Source organism: Schistocerca serialis, chromosome 1 (genome assembly GCF_023864345.2).
Source record: "Schistocerca serialis cubense isolate TAMUIC-IGC-003099 chromosome 1, iqSchSeri2.2, whole genome shotgun sequence".
Classification (NCBI taxonomy): Eukaryota; Metazoa; Arthropoda; class Insecta; order Orthoptera; family Acrididae; genus Schistocerca; species Schistocerca serialis.
Window position 1 is genome coordinate 87,925,237 of NC_064638.1, and position 17,352 is coordinate 87,942,588.

Below are 17,352 nucleotides of genomic sequence, written 5' to 3' on the forward strand. Positions count from 1 at the left end.
CTCACTCCATTTATCCCCTCTTCTATCCATCTCAATCTGCCCTTCACAGCCATTCTCATTAGCATGTGTTGCTCTTGCAGTACAGTTCAATAAAGCAGGTCAATACTACTCACACAGTATGACTGTCATGATGGCCAGGATATACACCAGCAGCTTGAAAATCATTTATTTGAACCTGTAGTACAGGTCACCATGCCAAGTAGGTCGATAACTCAGGATGATACTATTCCAACACAACACACCTGTCATACAGGGCAGCCTAGAAGTTGGGGCCCAAAAAAAAAAAAAGAACGTTACTCGCCACTGGCGTGTCGGCTCTCCTAGAAAACAGGTTGATTTGGCAGGCCGTTTCCGTTCCCATAAAACGTACTTGTATAGGACAGCCTATAATCCAGGTTCTGTCAAAAACAACGTTCCCTGAATCTCTACTCCTGTTGGAGCTAGGAGGTAATAAACCCTGCACTACTGAAACTTATGAAGCCTGCTGTTTCTGTACAAATTTGGCTGAACTAGATCCAGGGGTTTGGAAGGAGATCCTGGGTAACACATGTACACTCTGCCTTGTATACAGAGTATAACGATTACAAATGCAGATACTTTTACATGTGGGACGCTAATCTAAACACACATCAGTGTATTGGTTGTTTTTTCTTTGCATTGTACAGTTGTCCTGTAAACACATCACATTTACTACCTGATATTTTCTACATGGTCGTAGCTGCACCCAAAATCGACTACGTCCGCAGAATAGACTAACCGTTGTGCGTCCATGCCTCAGCACTTCAACACCTTATCTGCTGCCCAGGGAAAAAGAAGCATTAATGGCTTGCTCTTGCCATAAATACTTGTGTAATGTTGTTCATTGCACCATCCTCAATCACGAATAGTAACCTGTATATATCAGATGTCACATTGAAGTCAGTCATCGTAGTAGCGTCTCATTTAAGACGTGGGGTAGAGACCAGGTATCCAATCGGTTTAAGAATTTTCACTCTCTCAGTAGCCTGGACAGAATTTTGCAAGTGCTAATCTGGACCGCCAGTCAGCATAACTTGTTACCAGCGTCGCAACTTACCAGAATATTGTCTAACGGTACAGGTCGTCAGGGAGGTCACAAGTCCTGATTGCGGTCTGCAGGGCAGCCTATGGCTGAAAGTTCACTCCACACGAATCGACCTCGGAGTTTTGTGAAGTATTTGGCAGTTCCGGCAAAGTTGGGACTCAATCAGTTATTTTTGACGTCCAAGGACCGCGGCTCACCGTAGTGTGCTCATAGCGGATCTACTTTACACGTGGGACGCTACAGATGAGTTCTGTTACTTGATCACCGTTATCCAAGTTAGTGAACTTGCAGTCAGCCCAGTCACAATAGAATAAAGGGAACTAAAATCATTTGATAGACGCCCATTTCAACTTTGCCAACTAATTATTCATGGAAAGTTTTTCTACTTGTCATCTATTTGGATAACCACGTATTATCGTAATATTTGAAGACTGGATTTCTTTGTTCTTTAAATTAATAAATATCATTGTGATAATAAATCCGCCTGGAACCGCGAGACCGCTACGGTAGCAGGTTCGAATCCTGCCTCGGGCATGGATGTGTGTGACGTCCTTAGGTTGGTTAGGTTTAACTTGTTCTAAGTTCTACGGGACTAATGACCTCAGAAGTTGAGTCCCATAGTGCTCAGAGCCATTTTTGATAATAAATCCCACTATCATTTCAGTAATTATAAAACATCATTAGAATACCCTGTATTTAATCACATTTTTTGGGGGAAACTATCGGTATGTTGTAAATTATGTAGAGTGGTCAACCCATGAATTGCCATTAAGAACAGATTCAAATAATTCTTTTGCATTCAGATTTGGTTCAAATGGCTCTGAGCACTATGGGACTTAACATCTCATGTCATCAGTCCCCTAGAACTTATAACTACTTAAACCTAACTAACCTAAGGACAACACACACACCCATGCCCGAGGCAGGATTTGAACCTGCGACCGTACCGGACGCGTGGTTCCAGACTGAAGCGCCTAGAACCGCTCGGCCACACCGGCTGGCCATTCAGATATCCTTGGGTAAAATAGGGAGAGTGACAGTTCTTGGGGGTGGTGTGTGTCGTCACAGAATTCATACACAGGTTTTACTCAAATCAGGGGACGAGATTCACCTCGCCATCAGGCACCCTTTCAACCTTACAGCGTCCGAACTCTACGTCACCGTCAGTATCTGGACATGTCGTGCTCCCTCAGGGGTATCGCACAACTGCGGCCTGCTGGGCTGGCGCTTGCTGCTGCTGGCGAGTCTGTGGTGCGCCGCGCTGCTGGACACTCACTACTCGGCAGCCATCGTGACGTCGCTGCTGCTGCCGCCGCCCAGGACCATCAGGAGCAAGCGAGACCTCGTGCACAGCCCGCTCGCCTTCGGCTCCGAGAACGTCAGCTACGTGCACGGCTACTTTGAGGTTCGCAACCACGGATCCAGTGATTCACTTTGTCACGCCGTAGAAGTTGCCTAACAGACATAATGAATAATGTAAATCTTGCACTCCAGACGCTTCTGAAAGGGAATGTGCTATTGATGTGATGTTATTACAGAAAGAAATCTGATACGTCGTGGTATGGGAAAACTTAACCAAAACGTAAGGTAAGCAGAGCTCAAAGGCTGCAGGGAGTGAAAGCGTGGACCCAAATGAGGTTACAGTTTCAAACACAATTTAATTTTATTAAACATTAAAAAAACACTTGTTCGCTGGTATATATATGGCATCCGTCCATCCTTGAGGAATGATGGCGTAGCATGCTTGGTTCAGAGTCTGCAGCGTCTGCTGTGGCTCAAAAGTCCCACTCGAGAATGGTAGTCCCTACTGCAGTTTGGACATGTGAAATTTGAGGGACTTCGCACAGGAGCCGCTCTGTCTCTTCGCTTTGTCCTCTTCCTGATTTGTTCCTGTGTGCGTTCGTCCTCTGAGAGCTTGACGCCGCTGCGCACAGTTACTCGTCACCTGATACGGTCATCTGCAATGCTTTCCCAGCGACTTGGATTGATTCTGGTCTTGGTCAGGTCTCTCTTGCAGACATCCTTGAAACGAAGATGCGGTCGTCCCACTGGCCTCACACCTTTCTGAAGTTCACCGTACAGCAGCTGTTTCGGTATCCGCTCAGGATTCATGCGCCTAACATGTCCCAACCATCTTAGACGTCGATGACTCAGAAGTGCAAAGATGCTGGTTGTGCTTGCACGATGAAAGACTTCGGTGTTCGGTACTCTATCTCTCCAAGTTTGTTGTTGGTAGGTGTACTATATCAACCCGCTTGTCGAAGATTACTTCTAAGCTTCACACACCCCTTGAAGCAGGCGGATAGTGGCGGGACAGCACCTTATTGGCTGGGGGCTGCCCAGCTTGAGGCGGGCGGTAGCTGTCCAATGAGATGCAATGATCTCTCCCACCGTCGGAAGTGGCCCCTGGCACTCGAGTCTTACGCCAATCAGACAGAGCTTATAACCGGTAACTGCCTCTTCCCGTGTTGTGCCGAAGTCCTTGGACGCCGCTGAAGTGTACTCTCCAGGATGCTACAAGCCTGAGCAATAAATATGAAGACACGTGAGTTGCCCAATCATCACGGTCTCCCTCTCGACCTAAATGATACAATCCAGAGGAAAGGCAAGCCAATACGTCTGGTATCACTTCGGTTGCAGGACTTGCCGAAAGGGGACGTAGTACGCCTTCCAACTGCCTTTGGGGCCCCACTCCAGATTTTCTTTCAGGGTTTTCTCCCTTAGCCTTCACCCCTCCCGAGACCAACCACAAGGCAGTGGTGTGTTAAGGTAAATAGAGAAAGAGAAGGAATGGTAACTGAGGAGAGGGTAGGGAATAGTATATATAGGATATAGGATATAAGACGGGTCGTTGTGAGGCACACTTTGTCTGGCTCCTCTGCTGAGACCTGCCCGGCTAGGTTGGACCTGCCAGTAGCTACGCTACCGCCGATATAGCTCTCAGCTTCCTTGGAGCACACAAACTCTCCCGCCCACACGGACAGTGCTACGATAAGGCGGTGCCTCATGGGAGAGCTGGTATATATATATATATAAATGACAACCTTAAGATTCAACATAAGGAGACAATCACGGTCTGAAGGACCCAACACCTTTGATTAATTATTGACCAATACAATAAGTTACTGAATGGAATGACTTTAATCATTCGGCCAGATGGGCCAATCAAATATAACCACAAATGCTGTTTTGATAATGCTACAAGAATGCAAAACCAACAGTTAATTTACTTCGTACAAAGGAGCAGTGAAGACCAAAAGACAAATTCATATACCAAACGTTTTTTTTTTAATGAAACAAGATAAAATTAATAACCAAAAAGGGGTAGCGACGTCGCACTCAGCCTGAAGGGCCTGAATATCAGTAGTAATCAATATTTGAGAATGGTTGAAGTTAGCGAGTTAGCACTTAAAACCAGCCCGTGCTCCTCGCCACTAGGAAAAATTTACAATCAGTTGTGCTAGGACCGCCTGCTTTAGCAATATGGCACAGACCAGCAGAACAACTAGAAACTTCACCAACGTGGCGAATCGTTCACATAGGGCATCACAGAAAGTCTTTATAACACATAAAATAAAAATTACTAAACATTGAAACACATGGTTCAAAATATAACGCCTATCTAGGCAAGAACTGTTAATGACGCCCACTGGCCTTCGTAAATCTTCGACTTAGTAAATGTGACGGCGATTACTAAATAATAATAATAATAATAATAATAATAATAATAATAATAATCAACAAATTGTAAAATACAAGATCGTTTTTGTACTTGGGTCAGAATAAAATTTCATCCAAAGATAATATTTTAGGTTCAGTTATTAAGGCACAAAGAGTTAACACTCTTTTCTAGTGATAGTTACACTTGACAATATAACAGCAGATCATTGAATCGGGATTTCGGGCACGCCTGAGCCTACTAAAATTACGAAACACCATGGCACACGACCTTAGAGCTAAACACACCCGACGACACGGGCATAAATTGAGTGAGACACATCAAGTCATTCTCACCGTTATTCCAGAAGGCATACAAGCATTCGGCGACAGGTTGCAACTAGCACCAACTCGAATTATGTCAATTGCCCCAGTTCCGTCATAGCAACGCGGACACGCCGCGTCAACAGTTGCCACGCCGAACTTCCTTATCACACAGCCCGTCCAGAACGGCTGCCGCCGTCCCGAGTACACACGCTCATAGCAATCACGTGCGTTCACAGGAAGTTATACCACCTTTCCCGCAACATTGCGCTGCCAGACAACCGGAAACTAAACTCTCCGTCTCACTCCGGCAGCAGCACTCGATACTCTCGTCGTCAGCAGGTCTCACCTCAGAACGTAGCGCCCTCCGAAATTTAAAAGCAAACGGACCAATCGCGGCAGAGCAAACCCAAGGCTCCGGAAGACGACACACCACACCTAGGCAAAGATGAAGATGATACGGTTCAAAATCGTAATAAAGAGCTAAAATTGCAATCTACAATCACTAGAATGTTTATTTATTTTAGAAATCTCGTGCTTTAAATGGAGAAATACTCATTGGCATTTATAAAACGAAACTTAAGTAAATTGCAATGTTACCCATCTTCCTGAGCTTGGAAGGTTCTGCTGACGTTTCAGCTGTGTTTGCGAATCAAATGCGGGTTTTCGAACTCTGCCTTCCTCAAAACACAAAGTATTTCTTTTTTTCTATTTACTGGAAGATATTTCGACACCTGCCGCTCATCTTCTGCAGTTTTCGATTTATTTCTATTAAAGTTTTATACACAGTTCATGGTTATTTTTCCATATTAAGCCTAAAAATGTGTGTTTTTTTTTTTATTTTGTGTTGCTGACTCATCTTGTGGTAGTGAATTCGTACAGGTGAGCTTGTATTCATGCCTTTCTATTGTTTGACAGTGAACCTGCAAAGTAGTAGGAAAAATTTGTTTAAGGAGCTATTAATTTTGAAACATTTTTCGAGAGTAATAATAGCGTACTTGCGACTTCCATCCTCTTGTCCATCTCTGATGTGTTTTGCTTTTTCGTTGTAACTACAGAGACAGATTCAGACACCACAGTCTCTAGCAGCTGACTGTAGAGTTTGTAACAGGTGTATTTCTGTCTGTGACTGAGGACGGTGTTCTGAACAACACTATATCAGTATTTACAACATTTACAGTTTGATAATTATAATCATTACAAATCGTATGTTTTTAGATTGGTTAGTACCTCCAGACATATGTGGCGATAGCTAGGCGTTAATGCTTATTTTCCCGTGGGAAACAGGTCAGGTGTCGAAGCTTGGATGCATGGACGCAAAACGGTTACTCTATTCTACAGGTAAAGTCCACTTAGTGGTTCAGTGCGATTGTACAGAAAGCTTCAGGTCGTAAAGTTTGTCACCTGTTTGTGAGAAGACTGCTCGATGCAGAGAAAAAACTACCAACATTCATATGTGTGTACCTATTAAGGTACCACAAATAATAATAGCTGCACTTCACCGGTTACACCCTGTATAAGAATCGTTTACACTAGCCTCTTGACTTGTACTATAGCTAGATTTTTTTTATCGTAAGCCTCTTTCTCAATACTCCCCTGTCCTCAGGAAATTACTAACGCACAGGGAAACGTATAATGGAGGTGAAACTAAACCTGCATTCTCAGTGGAATTCGGTAGAGAAAACTGTGTACCCAATCGTGAACAGAACCACGTGGCTTCTGCACACACTATTTATTCTCTCAGCATTCCTCAAATAGTCATTTCAAAACTCTGTACCTGCATCACGACTATGTACCAAGAACAGTTGGCAGTATAGGAAGTCCCATTGTTATATACACTGAAGCCCCAAGAAACTGGCATAGACATGCGTATTCAAGTATAGACATATGTAAACAGGCAGAATAGGTGCTGCGGTCGGCAACGCCTATAAGACAACTGTCTGGAGCAGTTGTTACTGCTGCTACAATGGCAGGTTGTCAAGATTTAAGTGAGTTTCAACATGGTGTTATAGTTGGTGCACGAGATATGGGACACGGCGTCTCCGAGACAGCGATGAAGTGGGAATTTTCCCGTTGACCGTTTCGTGCGTGTACCCACGGTGAATATCAGGAATCCGGTAAAACATCAAATCTGCGACATCGCTGCGGCCGGAAAAAGAGCCTGCAAGAACGAGACCAACGACGACTGAAATGTAACCCTTCCGCACATTACTGCAGACTTCAATGCTGGGCCATCAAGAAGTGTCAGCGTGCGAACCATTCAACTAAACATCATCGATATGGGCTTTCGGAGCCGAAGGCCCACTCGTGTACCCTTGATGACTACACGACACAAAGCTTTATGCCTCGCCTGTGTCCGTCAACACTGACATTGGACTGCTGATGACTGGAAACATGTTGCCTGGTCGGATGAGTCTCGTTTTTTGTATCGAGCGTATGGACGTGTACGGGTATGGAGACAACCTCATGAATCCATGGACCCTGCATGTCACCAGTGGACTGTTCAAGCTGGTGGAGGCTCTGTAAAGGTGTAGGGCATGTGCAGTTGGAGTGGTATGTGACCTCTGATTCGTCTAGATACGACTCTGACAGGTGACACGTACGTAAGCATCCTGTCTGATCACCTGCACACATTCATGTCCACTGTGCATTCCGACGAACTAGGGCAATTAAAGCAGGACACTGCGACACCCCACACGTCCAGAACCAATACTGAGTGGCTCAAGGAACACTCTTTTGAGTTTAAACACTTCCGCTGACCACCGAACTCTCCAGACATGCACATCATTGAAAGTATCTGAGATGCCTTGCAACTTGGTGTTGAAAAGATAGCTCCACGCCATCATACTCTTACGGATTTATGGACGGCTCCGCAGACTTCATGGTGTCAATTCCCTCCAGCACTACTTCAGACATTAGTCGAGCCCTTACCACATTCTATTGCGGCACTTCTGCGTGCTCTCGGGGGCCCTAGATGATATTAGGCAGGTTTATCAGTTTCTTTGGCTCTTCAGTGTATGTCATTCGAACATTCTGCCACTAAGGTTAGACTCAAAACTTTGAAGATATTAAAAGCCGACCACCGTTTGGCAATTCAGAAAACGTCTAAATATTGGAAACTGGTGTTTCGGTGGGACTAACTTTTGTCCTATAATATGAACGTACCCACAGCCACAAGCTTATCATTCTCTAACTTTCAGTGGATGCCAAGGCATCTGACGTAACATATCATTATTTTCTATCACATACGAAACCACACAACGGAAATTTAACAACTGAAGTTCAGATCAACCGATCAGGCAATGAACTTTACTAGACGCTGCCTAGTGTCTTTCTATTACAGGGTAAATGAGTTTAGTGGACACAAAGGAAGTATGTCGTGCTGTTATGCACATTGGGGAAAAGTTTAACGAAGGAAGTTGACTCCAAATTGCCATTTATTTACAAGCTAGAGCGTATCCCACAACTTCAGAAAACATTTAACACTGTGACTCCATAAGAGGAAACTCTTTGTTATTGTATTAATAATCATTATTCAGACGGGATTGGTTTGACTAAGGAAGACAACATGGAGGTTCATGTGCTCGCACAGAGAGATTCAAACATTCACGGGATAACCAAAGGCAAAATTCACCATTTTCTAGTAAAGGTTGGCTCGTCAAAACTAGCCTGTGATTCACAGCGAACAAAAGCACGAAACTTAATCTGGGTCATGAAGCATGAGGTGAATCGTAACAGCATAAACAAGAAAGTCAAACCCACATGAATCTAAAATTCGCACAAGTGCTTGCCTTGAGCTTGGGTATGAAGGAACCAATTGCGAGAAAAGCCCGGAGCCACCTGATAACATATACACGATTCAGCTGATTGGAACCAGTTCAGACTTACAATGTGTTGTCTTAAGAACCAAGTTCGTACGCTGAATGACATCAAAACTGCCGTCGTCGAAGGGTGGAGCGCCGGCCGCCATGGCCGGGCGGTTCTAGGCACTTCAGTCTGGAACCGCGCTGCTGCTACGGTCGCAGGTTCCAATCCTGCCTCGGGCATGGCTGTGTGTGATGTCCTTAGGTTAGTTTTAAGTAGTTGTAAGTTCTAGGGGACTAATGACCTCAGATGTTAAGTCCCATAGTGCTTAGAGCCATTTGAACCATTTTTGAAGAGTGGAGCAGATTTAAGAAGCAACGCTTTGACCTTGTGGACAGCTTGCCGAGTTGCCTAGCAACTTATAATGCACGAGGTGGACCAACAAAGTACTGAATGGAACCCAGCAAACAATTTAGATTCCAAAAATGTCCACCGGTGAACACATTGGAACAGACTTGCTTCATTAAGGTTATTGGTTTGTGTTTATGTCATGTTAACTGTACTTGTTAGTTTTATTCTCTGACCACCTAGAATCACAGGTAGCTCTCCTTGTGTCTCTATGTACGGTCTCCCCTGTCCCTACAGACGAGCGACGACCCGGTGGACCGCGCACTGTGTGCCTCACGTCTGTTCTCCAGCGGCGCCTCCAGGCCCAACTACTTCCCTCCAGAGGTCGGCGTGCGCAAGATGGCGACGGAGTTGTTCGCGTACCATGCGGACGAGTCTCGAATGTACCCTCTCATCGATCGCATCTTCGACGAGCAGGCCAAGTGCGCGCTGGAGACAATCAGTTTCCTGACGCCCATGAGGACTTTCACAGCAGTGCAGAAGAATTCACCACTCAAGGAGACCATCACTGCAGCGTATGCTCTTTACTCTGTATAACTTCCGCATTCTTTCTTCACTTTCCAGAAGGTATCGACTCTACACGAATATTGCCAGACACAAAAAATTAAAATAAAGTAATGGACCCAAAAGTGAAGCCTGTAGAACTCTTCCTTATTTCGTCTCAATCACTAACATTTTCTCTCCTTCAATCATTCTTATTTATGTTAATTGATTCTACTATCAGTGCTTGCTGGCACGTCGCGCGGGGTAGCCGCGCGGTCTAGGGCTAGGGCTCCTGGCACGGTCCGTGCGGCCTCCCCCCGTCGGAGGTTCGAGTCCTCCCTCGGGCATGGGTGTATGTGTTGTTCACAGCATAAGTTAGTTTAAGTTAGATTAAGTAGTGTGTAGGCTTAGGAACCGATGACCTCAGCAGTTTGGTCCCATAAGACCTTACCACAAATGTCCAATTTTTGCTTGCTGGAACAAGTTCATATTTATGAACGAATGCATAAAAATTTTGATGTTCCACGGTATTAGTTTATTCGTTTAATCGGTTCTGCTTGCATGGCCATTATCAGAGTATAGTCTTACAATAAGTGGATAACAGGTTAAGCAAATAAATGAATGCTGTAGATCATTCACAAGTTTACGCTGTTCATTTATAAATTGTAAAATTTTTCTGCACAAGGTTTTGCACTTCATTTTCTTCAGTATGAGTCAAACCTGTTGTTTGTACGAGAGCGTTCAATGAGTTGTTGTGGTCTTCAGTCCAGAGACTATTTTGATGCAGCTCTTCAAAAATGGTTCAAATGGCTCGGAGCACTATGCGACTTAACTTCTGAGGTCATCAGTCGCCTAGAACTTAGAACTAATTAAACCTAACTAACCTAAGGACATCACACACATTCATGCCCGAGGCAGGATTCGAACCTGCGACCGTAGCGGTCACGCGGCTCCAGACTGAAGCGCCTTTAACCGCACGGCCACACCGGCCGGCTGATGCAGCTCTCCATGCTACTCTATCCTGTGCAAGCTTCTTCATCTCCCAGTACCTACGGCAACCTACATCCTTCTGAATCTGTTTAATGTATTCATCTCTTGGTCTCCCTCTACGATTTTTGCCCTCCACGCTGCCCTCCAATACTAAATTGGTGATCCCTTGATGCCTCAGAACATGTCCTACCAGCCGATCCCTTCTTCTAGTCAAGTTGTACCACAAATGTCTCTTCTCCCCAATTCTGTTCAATACCTCCTCATTAGTTATGTGATCTACCCATCTAATATTCAGCATTCTTCTGTAGCACCACATTCCGAAAGCTTCTATTCTCTTCGTGTATAAACTATTTATCGTCCACGATTCACTTCTATACATGGCTACACTCCATACAAATACTTTCGGAAACGACTTCCTGACACTTAACTCTATACTCGATGTTAACAAATTTCTCTTCTTCAGAAACGCTTTCCTTGCCATTGCCAGTCTACATTTTATATCCTCTCTACTTCGACCGTCATCAGTTATTTTGCTCCCCAAATAGTAAAACTGTGTTACTACTTTAAGTGTCTCATTTCCTAATCTAATTCCGGCAGCATCACCCGATTAAATTCGACTGCATTCCATTATCCTCGTTTTGCTTTTGTTGATGTTCATCTTATATCCTCCTTTCAAGACACTGTCCATTCCGTTCAACTGCTCTTCCAGGTCCTTTGCTGTCTCTGACAGAATTACAATGTCGTCGGCGAACCTCAAAGTTTTTATTTCTTCTCCATGGATTTTAATTCCTACTTCGAATGAGTAATGCAACACTTTTTTTCTGAAAGCAGGTTGCTTTTGTTCAGGATTTAGTACACCATATTATTCGCCACTTTTTTGGCTACAGCGCCCTATTTTTCGACATAATCTCCATTCACTGCTGCGGCTTTACACTACCTTACTGGATAAGCCTGTATGCCTACACGGTACAGCTATACTGGTCGACGTTGGAGCGAACGTCTTGCTGCATCAATAACCTCCACGTCACCCACATACTGCTTCCCACAGAGTACATCCTTCATTGGGCTAAATACATGGAAATATTCTGCTGGGGAGCGAGGAATCCAGTGGGCACACTCCTTTGAGTACACCAACTGGTGGAGAAGTGTGTTAGCACTGCCAACAGACACGTCCAGCTGAGCGGTGTGGTGGATGATTGTGATCTATCAATCGCCTCGAATGAGGGTGTCCACCTGCCCCAACATTGCAGGAGTCACAGCTTCGTGCGGCTGGCCAGCACGCGGGAGGTGGAACAGATTTGTACGACATTACTGCAGTGACAGACACCTCGCCCAACGAGTCGCCGTGCTTTTGTTCACTGCCACGCCTGCGTAGACATTCTGCAAGCGTCTATGAATATCTGTGACGCTCCGGTTTCCCACCAACAGGAACTCAATGACAGCTCTCTGCTCGGAACGCATCTCCATTACAGAGGCCATTTTCAAGGCTACATGTAGCACCACTATTGTTCGCAACTTCGTGAAGCTATAGGGGTTGAAACGGAAATGTTCGGCGATGTCCAACAACAAATTACGCATTTTTTTCAACCTAAAAAGTATGTTGCATTACTATTGAACCGCCTCTTGTAGAACCATCAATTCCAAAACTCTTATCTATGTAAGTACAATGTCATGGTGCACGTCTTGGACAGATCGCAAAACGTCCCAGCTGACGATATTTTCAGAATGAGATTTTCACTCTGCAGCGGAGCGTGCGCTGATATGAAACTTCCTGGCAGATTAAAACTATGTTCGAGTCTCGGTCCGGCACACAGTTTTAATCCGTCAGGAAGTTTCATATCGGCGCACACTCCGCTGCAGAGTGAAAATCTCATTCTGGAAACATTCCCCAGGCTGTGGCTAAGCCATGTCTCCGCAATATCCTTTCTTTCGGGAGTGCTAGTTCTGATAGGTCCGCAGGAGAGCTTCTGTAAAGCTTGGAAGGAGAGGAGACGATGTACTCGCAGAAGTGAAGCTGAGAGGGTGGGGCGTGAGTCGTGCTTGGGCAGCTCAGATGGTGGGGGCCGGCACTACTAGCTCAGCGTGGTCAGAGAGCTGGTTGGCCTCTGTAATAAAAAACTTTAACGGATGTCATGTGACGTGCGCATCGACCAAACACAACGATGAACGACGAACAAAATGCAAAAAAAATATATATATATATATACTAGAGCACTTGCCCACGAAAGGCAAAGATCCCGAGTTCGAGTCTCGGTCCGGCACACAGTTTTAATCTGACGATATTTTGTTATTGAAGGTTGGCAACACTTGGTGAATAAATGTATAAATATCATCTGTGACTACCTGTTGTTGGCAGGGTGCGCACGCTGTGGGAGCGCGGCTTCATGGCGCACGCGCACAAGACGTGGCGCCTGGAGCCGCCCGCCTGCCTGTCGGACAGCGACTACGTCAGCGTCGACCTGGCCGCCGTGTCGCCCGCCTTCCTCCTGATGGTCGCCGCGCTGCTGCTCGCCGCCGTGGTGCTGCTGCTGGAGAGGGCCTGGTCAGTTACTGCACCGTGCCCATCACACGGGGAATAGTGGGCAGGGCGGAGGGCCTACAAATACCCAAGCTCTTTGCTGCAGTATAGTTACCGACATTTAATCAAAAATGGAGGCACTATGGGACTTAACATCTAAGGTCATCAGTCCCCTAGACTTAGAACTACTTAAACCTAACTAACCTAAGGACGTCACACACATCTATGCCCGAGGCACGGTTCGAACCTGCGACCGCAGTAGCAGCGCGGTACCGCACTGAAGCGCCTAGAACCGCTCGGCCATCATGGCCGGCGACATTTAATCATTATCATTTATACAGGATGGTCCATTGATAGTGACCGAGCCAAATATCTCACGAAATTATTACCAAACGAACAAACTACAAAGAACGAAACTTGTCTAGCTTGAAGGGGGAAACCAGATGGCGCTATGGTTGGCCCGCTAGATGGCGCTGCCATAGGTCAAACGGATATCAACTGCGTTTTTTTAAATAGGAACCCACAATTTTTATTACATATTCGTGTAGTACGTTAAAAAATATGAATGTTTTACTTGGACCACTTTTTTCGCTTTGTGATAGATGGCGCTGTAATAGTCACAAACGTATAAGTACGTGGTATCACGTAACATTCCGCCAGTGCGGGCGGTATTTGCTTCGTGATACATTACCCGTGTTAAAATGGACCGTCTACCAATTGCGGAAAAGGTCGATATCGTGTTGATGTATGGCTATTGTGATCAAAATGCCCAACGGGTGTTTGCTATGTATGCTGCTCGGTATCCTGGACGACATCATCCAAGTGTCCGGACCGTTCACCGGAAAGTTACGTTATTTAAGGAAACAGGTAGTGTTCAGCCACATGTGAAACGTCAAGCACGACCTGCAACAAATGATGATGCCCAAGTAGATGTTTTAGCTGCTGTCGCGGCTAATCCGCACATCAGTAGCAGACAAATTGTGCGAGAATCGGGAATCTGTAAAACGCCGGTGTTGAGAATGCTACATTAACACAGATTGCAACCGTACCATATTTCTATGCACCAGGAATTGCATGGTGACGACTTTGAACGTCGTGTACAGTTCTGCCACTGCGCACAGATTTTTTGCACGCGTTCTATTTAGCGGCGAAGCGTCATTCACCAACAGCGGTAACGTAAACCGGCATAATATGCACTATTGGGCAACGGAAAATCCACGAAGGCTGCGACAAGTGGAACATCAGTCACCTTGACGGGTTAATGTATGGTGCGGAATTATGAGAGAAAGGATAATTGGCTCCCATTTTATCGATGCCAATCTAAATGATGCAATGTATGCTGATTTCCTACGTAATGTTCTACCGATGTTACTACAAGATGTTGTCTCACTGCATGACAGAATGGCGATGTACTTCCAACATGATGGATGTCCGGCACATAGCTCGCGTGCGGTTGAAGCGGTATTGAAATGCATATTTCATGACAGGTGGATAGGTCAACGAAGCACCATACCATGGCCCGCACGTTCACCGTTTCTGACGCCCCCGGATTTCTTTCTGTGGGGAAAGTTGAAGGATATTTGCTATCGTGATCCACCGACAACGCCTGACAACTTGCGTCAGCGCATTGTCAATGCATGTGCGAACATTACGGAAGACGAACTACTCGCTGTTGAGAGGAATGTCGTTACACGTATTGCCAAATGCACTGAGGTTGACGGACATCATTTTGAACATTTATTGCATTAATGTGGTATTTACAGGTAATCACGCTGTAACAGCATACGTTCTCACAAATGATAAGTTCACAAAGGTACATGTATCACATTGGAACAACTGAAATAAAATGTTTAAACGTACCTACGCTCTGTATTTTAATTTAAAAAACCTACCTGTTACCAACTGTTCGTCTAAAATTGTGAGCCATATGTTTGTGACTATCTATCACAAAGTGAAAAAAGAGGTCCAACTGTAACATTTATATTTCTTTACGTGCTACACGAATATGTAATACAAATGGGGGTTCCTATTTAAAAAGACGCAGTTGATACCCGTTTGACCTATGGCAGCGTCGTCTAGCGGGCCAACCATAGCGCCATCTGGTTTCCCCCTTCATGCTAGACGAGTTTCGTTCCTTGTAGTTTTTTCGTTTGATGCTTATTTCGTGAGATGTTTGGCCCGGTCACTATCAATAGACCACCCTGTATGCTCTGCTGGCCATTAAAATTACAATACATGGAAGGATAACAAATAACGAAATTTTAGTTATTTAGCGTATAAAATACATTATCATATTTATAAGTGAGGAACTGCCAATTATTGAAGCAATGACAGTTCTAAGCCGGTTGGTCATCGAGTATCGCTCTTGGGTGACACAGGTGGGTATGTACGACATTCCACGTAGCTTCAACTCTTTGCCGGAATTCATCAGTCAAAGCGGCTAACGAGTGTTTCAAGCGTGCCTGACATAAACTGTGACCACGCGTTTGTAATAGGTAAGCGATCTGGAGATCTTGTTGCCTACGATAACAGGCGAACACCCTCTGTTTTGAGGTAGTTCAGGACAGCACAGGTAAAGATAACATCAAGAAGACCTCAAGGATAGGGCACAGCCACCACTGCCAACATGCCAGGAATGAAACGTCTGCTGTCCAAGTTAGCGACTCTGCGAACGAGAGGCGGTCGTTCCAAGTACCAAATGGCGACCCGTACCACCGCACCAGGCAGACTGATAATATACAGGGTGTTTCAAAAATGACCGGTATATTTGAAACGGCAATAAAAACTAAACGAGCAGCGATAGAAATACACCGTTTGTTGCAATATGCTTGGGACAACAGTACATTTTCAGGCAGACAAACTTTCGAAATTACAGTAGTCACAATTTTCAACAATAGATGGCGCTGCAAGTGATGTGAAAGATATAGAAGACAACGCAGTCTGTGGGTGCGCCATTCTGTACGTCGTCTTTCTGCTGTAAGCGTGTGCTGTTCACAATGTGCAAGTGTGCTGTAGACAACATGGTTTATTTCTTAGAACAGAGGATTTTTCTGGTGTTGGAATTCCACCGCCTAGAACACAGTGTTGTTGCAACAAGACGAAGTTTTCAACGTAGGTTTAATGTAACCAAAGGACCGAAAAGCGATACAATAAAGGATCTGTTTGAAAAATTTCAACGGACTGGGAACGTGACGGAAGAACATGCTGGAAAGGTAGGGCGACCGCGTACGGCAACCACAGAGGGCAATGCACAGCTAGTGCAGCAGGTGATCCAACAGCGGCCTCGGGTTTCCGTTCGCCGTGTTGCAGCTGCGGTCCAAATGACGCCAACGTCCACGTATCGTCTCATGCGCCAGAGTTTACACCTCTATCCATACAAAATTCAAACGCGGCAACCCCTCAGCGCCGCTACCATTGCTGCTCGAGAGACATTCACTAACGATATAGTGCACAGGATTGATGACGGCGATATGCATGTGGGCAGCATTTGGTTTACTGACGAAGCTTATTTTTACCTGGACGGCTTCGTCAATAAACAGAACTGGCGCATATGGGGAACCGAAAAGCCCCATGTTGCAGTCCCATCGTCCCTGCATCCTCAAAAAGTACTGGTCTGGGCCGCCATTTCTTCCAAAGGAATCATTGGCCCATTTTTCAGATCCGAAACGATTACTGCATCACGCTATCTGGACATTCTTCGTGAATTTGTGGCAGTACAAACTGCCTTAGATGACACTGCGAACACCTCGTGGTTTATGCAAGATGGTGCCCGGCCACATCGCACGGCCAACGTCTTTAATTTCCTGAATGAATATTTCGATGATCGTGTGATTGCTTTGGGCTATCCGAAACATACAGGAGGCGGCGTGGATTGGCCTCCCTATTCGCCAGACATGAACCCCTGTGACTTCTTTCTGTGGGGACACTTGAAAGACCAGGTGTACCGCCAGAATCTAGAAACAATTGAACAGCTGAAGCAGTACATCTCATCTGCATGTGAAGCCATTCCGCCAGACACGTTGTCAAAGGTTTCGGGTAATTTCATTCAGAGACTACGCCATATTATTGCTACGCATGGTGGATATGTGGAAAATATCGTACTATA

At 45.3% G+C, this 17,352-nt stretch overlaps 1 protein-coding gene across 1 annotated transcript in view; it reads left to right on the forward strand.

Annotated features, from left to right (window-relative positions):
* The window catches only part of LOC126412899 (ionotropic receptor 75a-like), a 129,224-nt gene that overhangs the window by 61,403 nt on the left and 50,469 nt on the right, over positions 1–17,352 (forward strand). Inside the window, exons 7-9 of the mRNA XM_050083144.1 lie at positions 2,257–2,468; positions 9,494–9,771; positions 13,086–13,271. Of these exons, the coding sequence (XP_049939101.1) occupies positions 2,257–2,468; positions 9,494–9,771; positions 13,086–13,271 (676 nt within the window). The remainder of the gene's footprint in view (positions 1–2,256; positions 2,469–9,493; positions 9,772–13,085; positions 13,272–17,352) is intronic.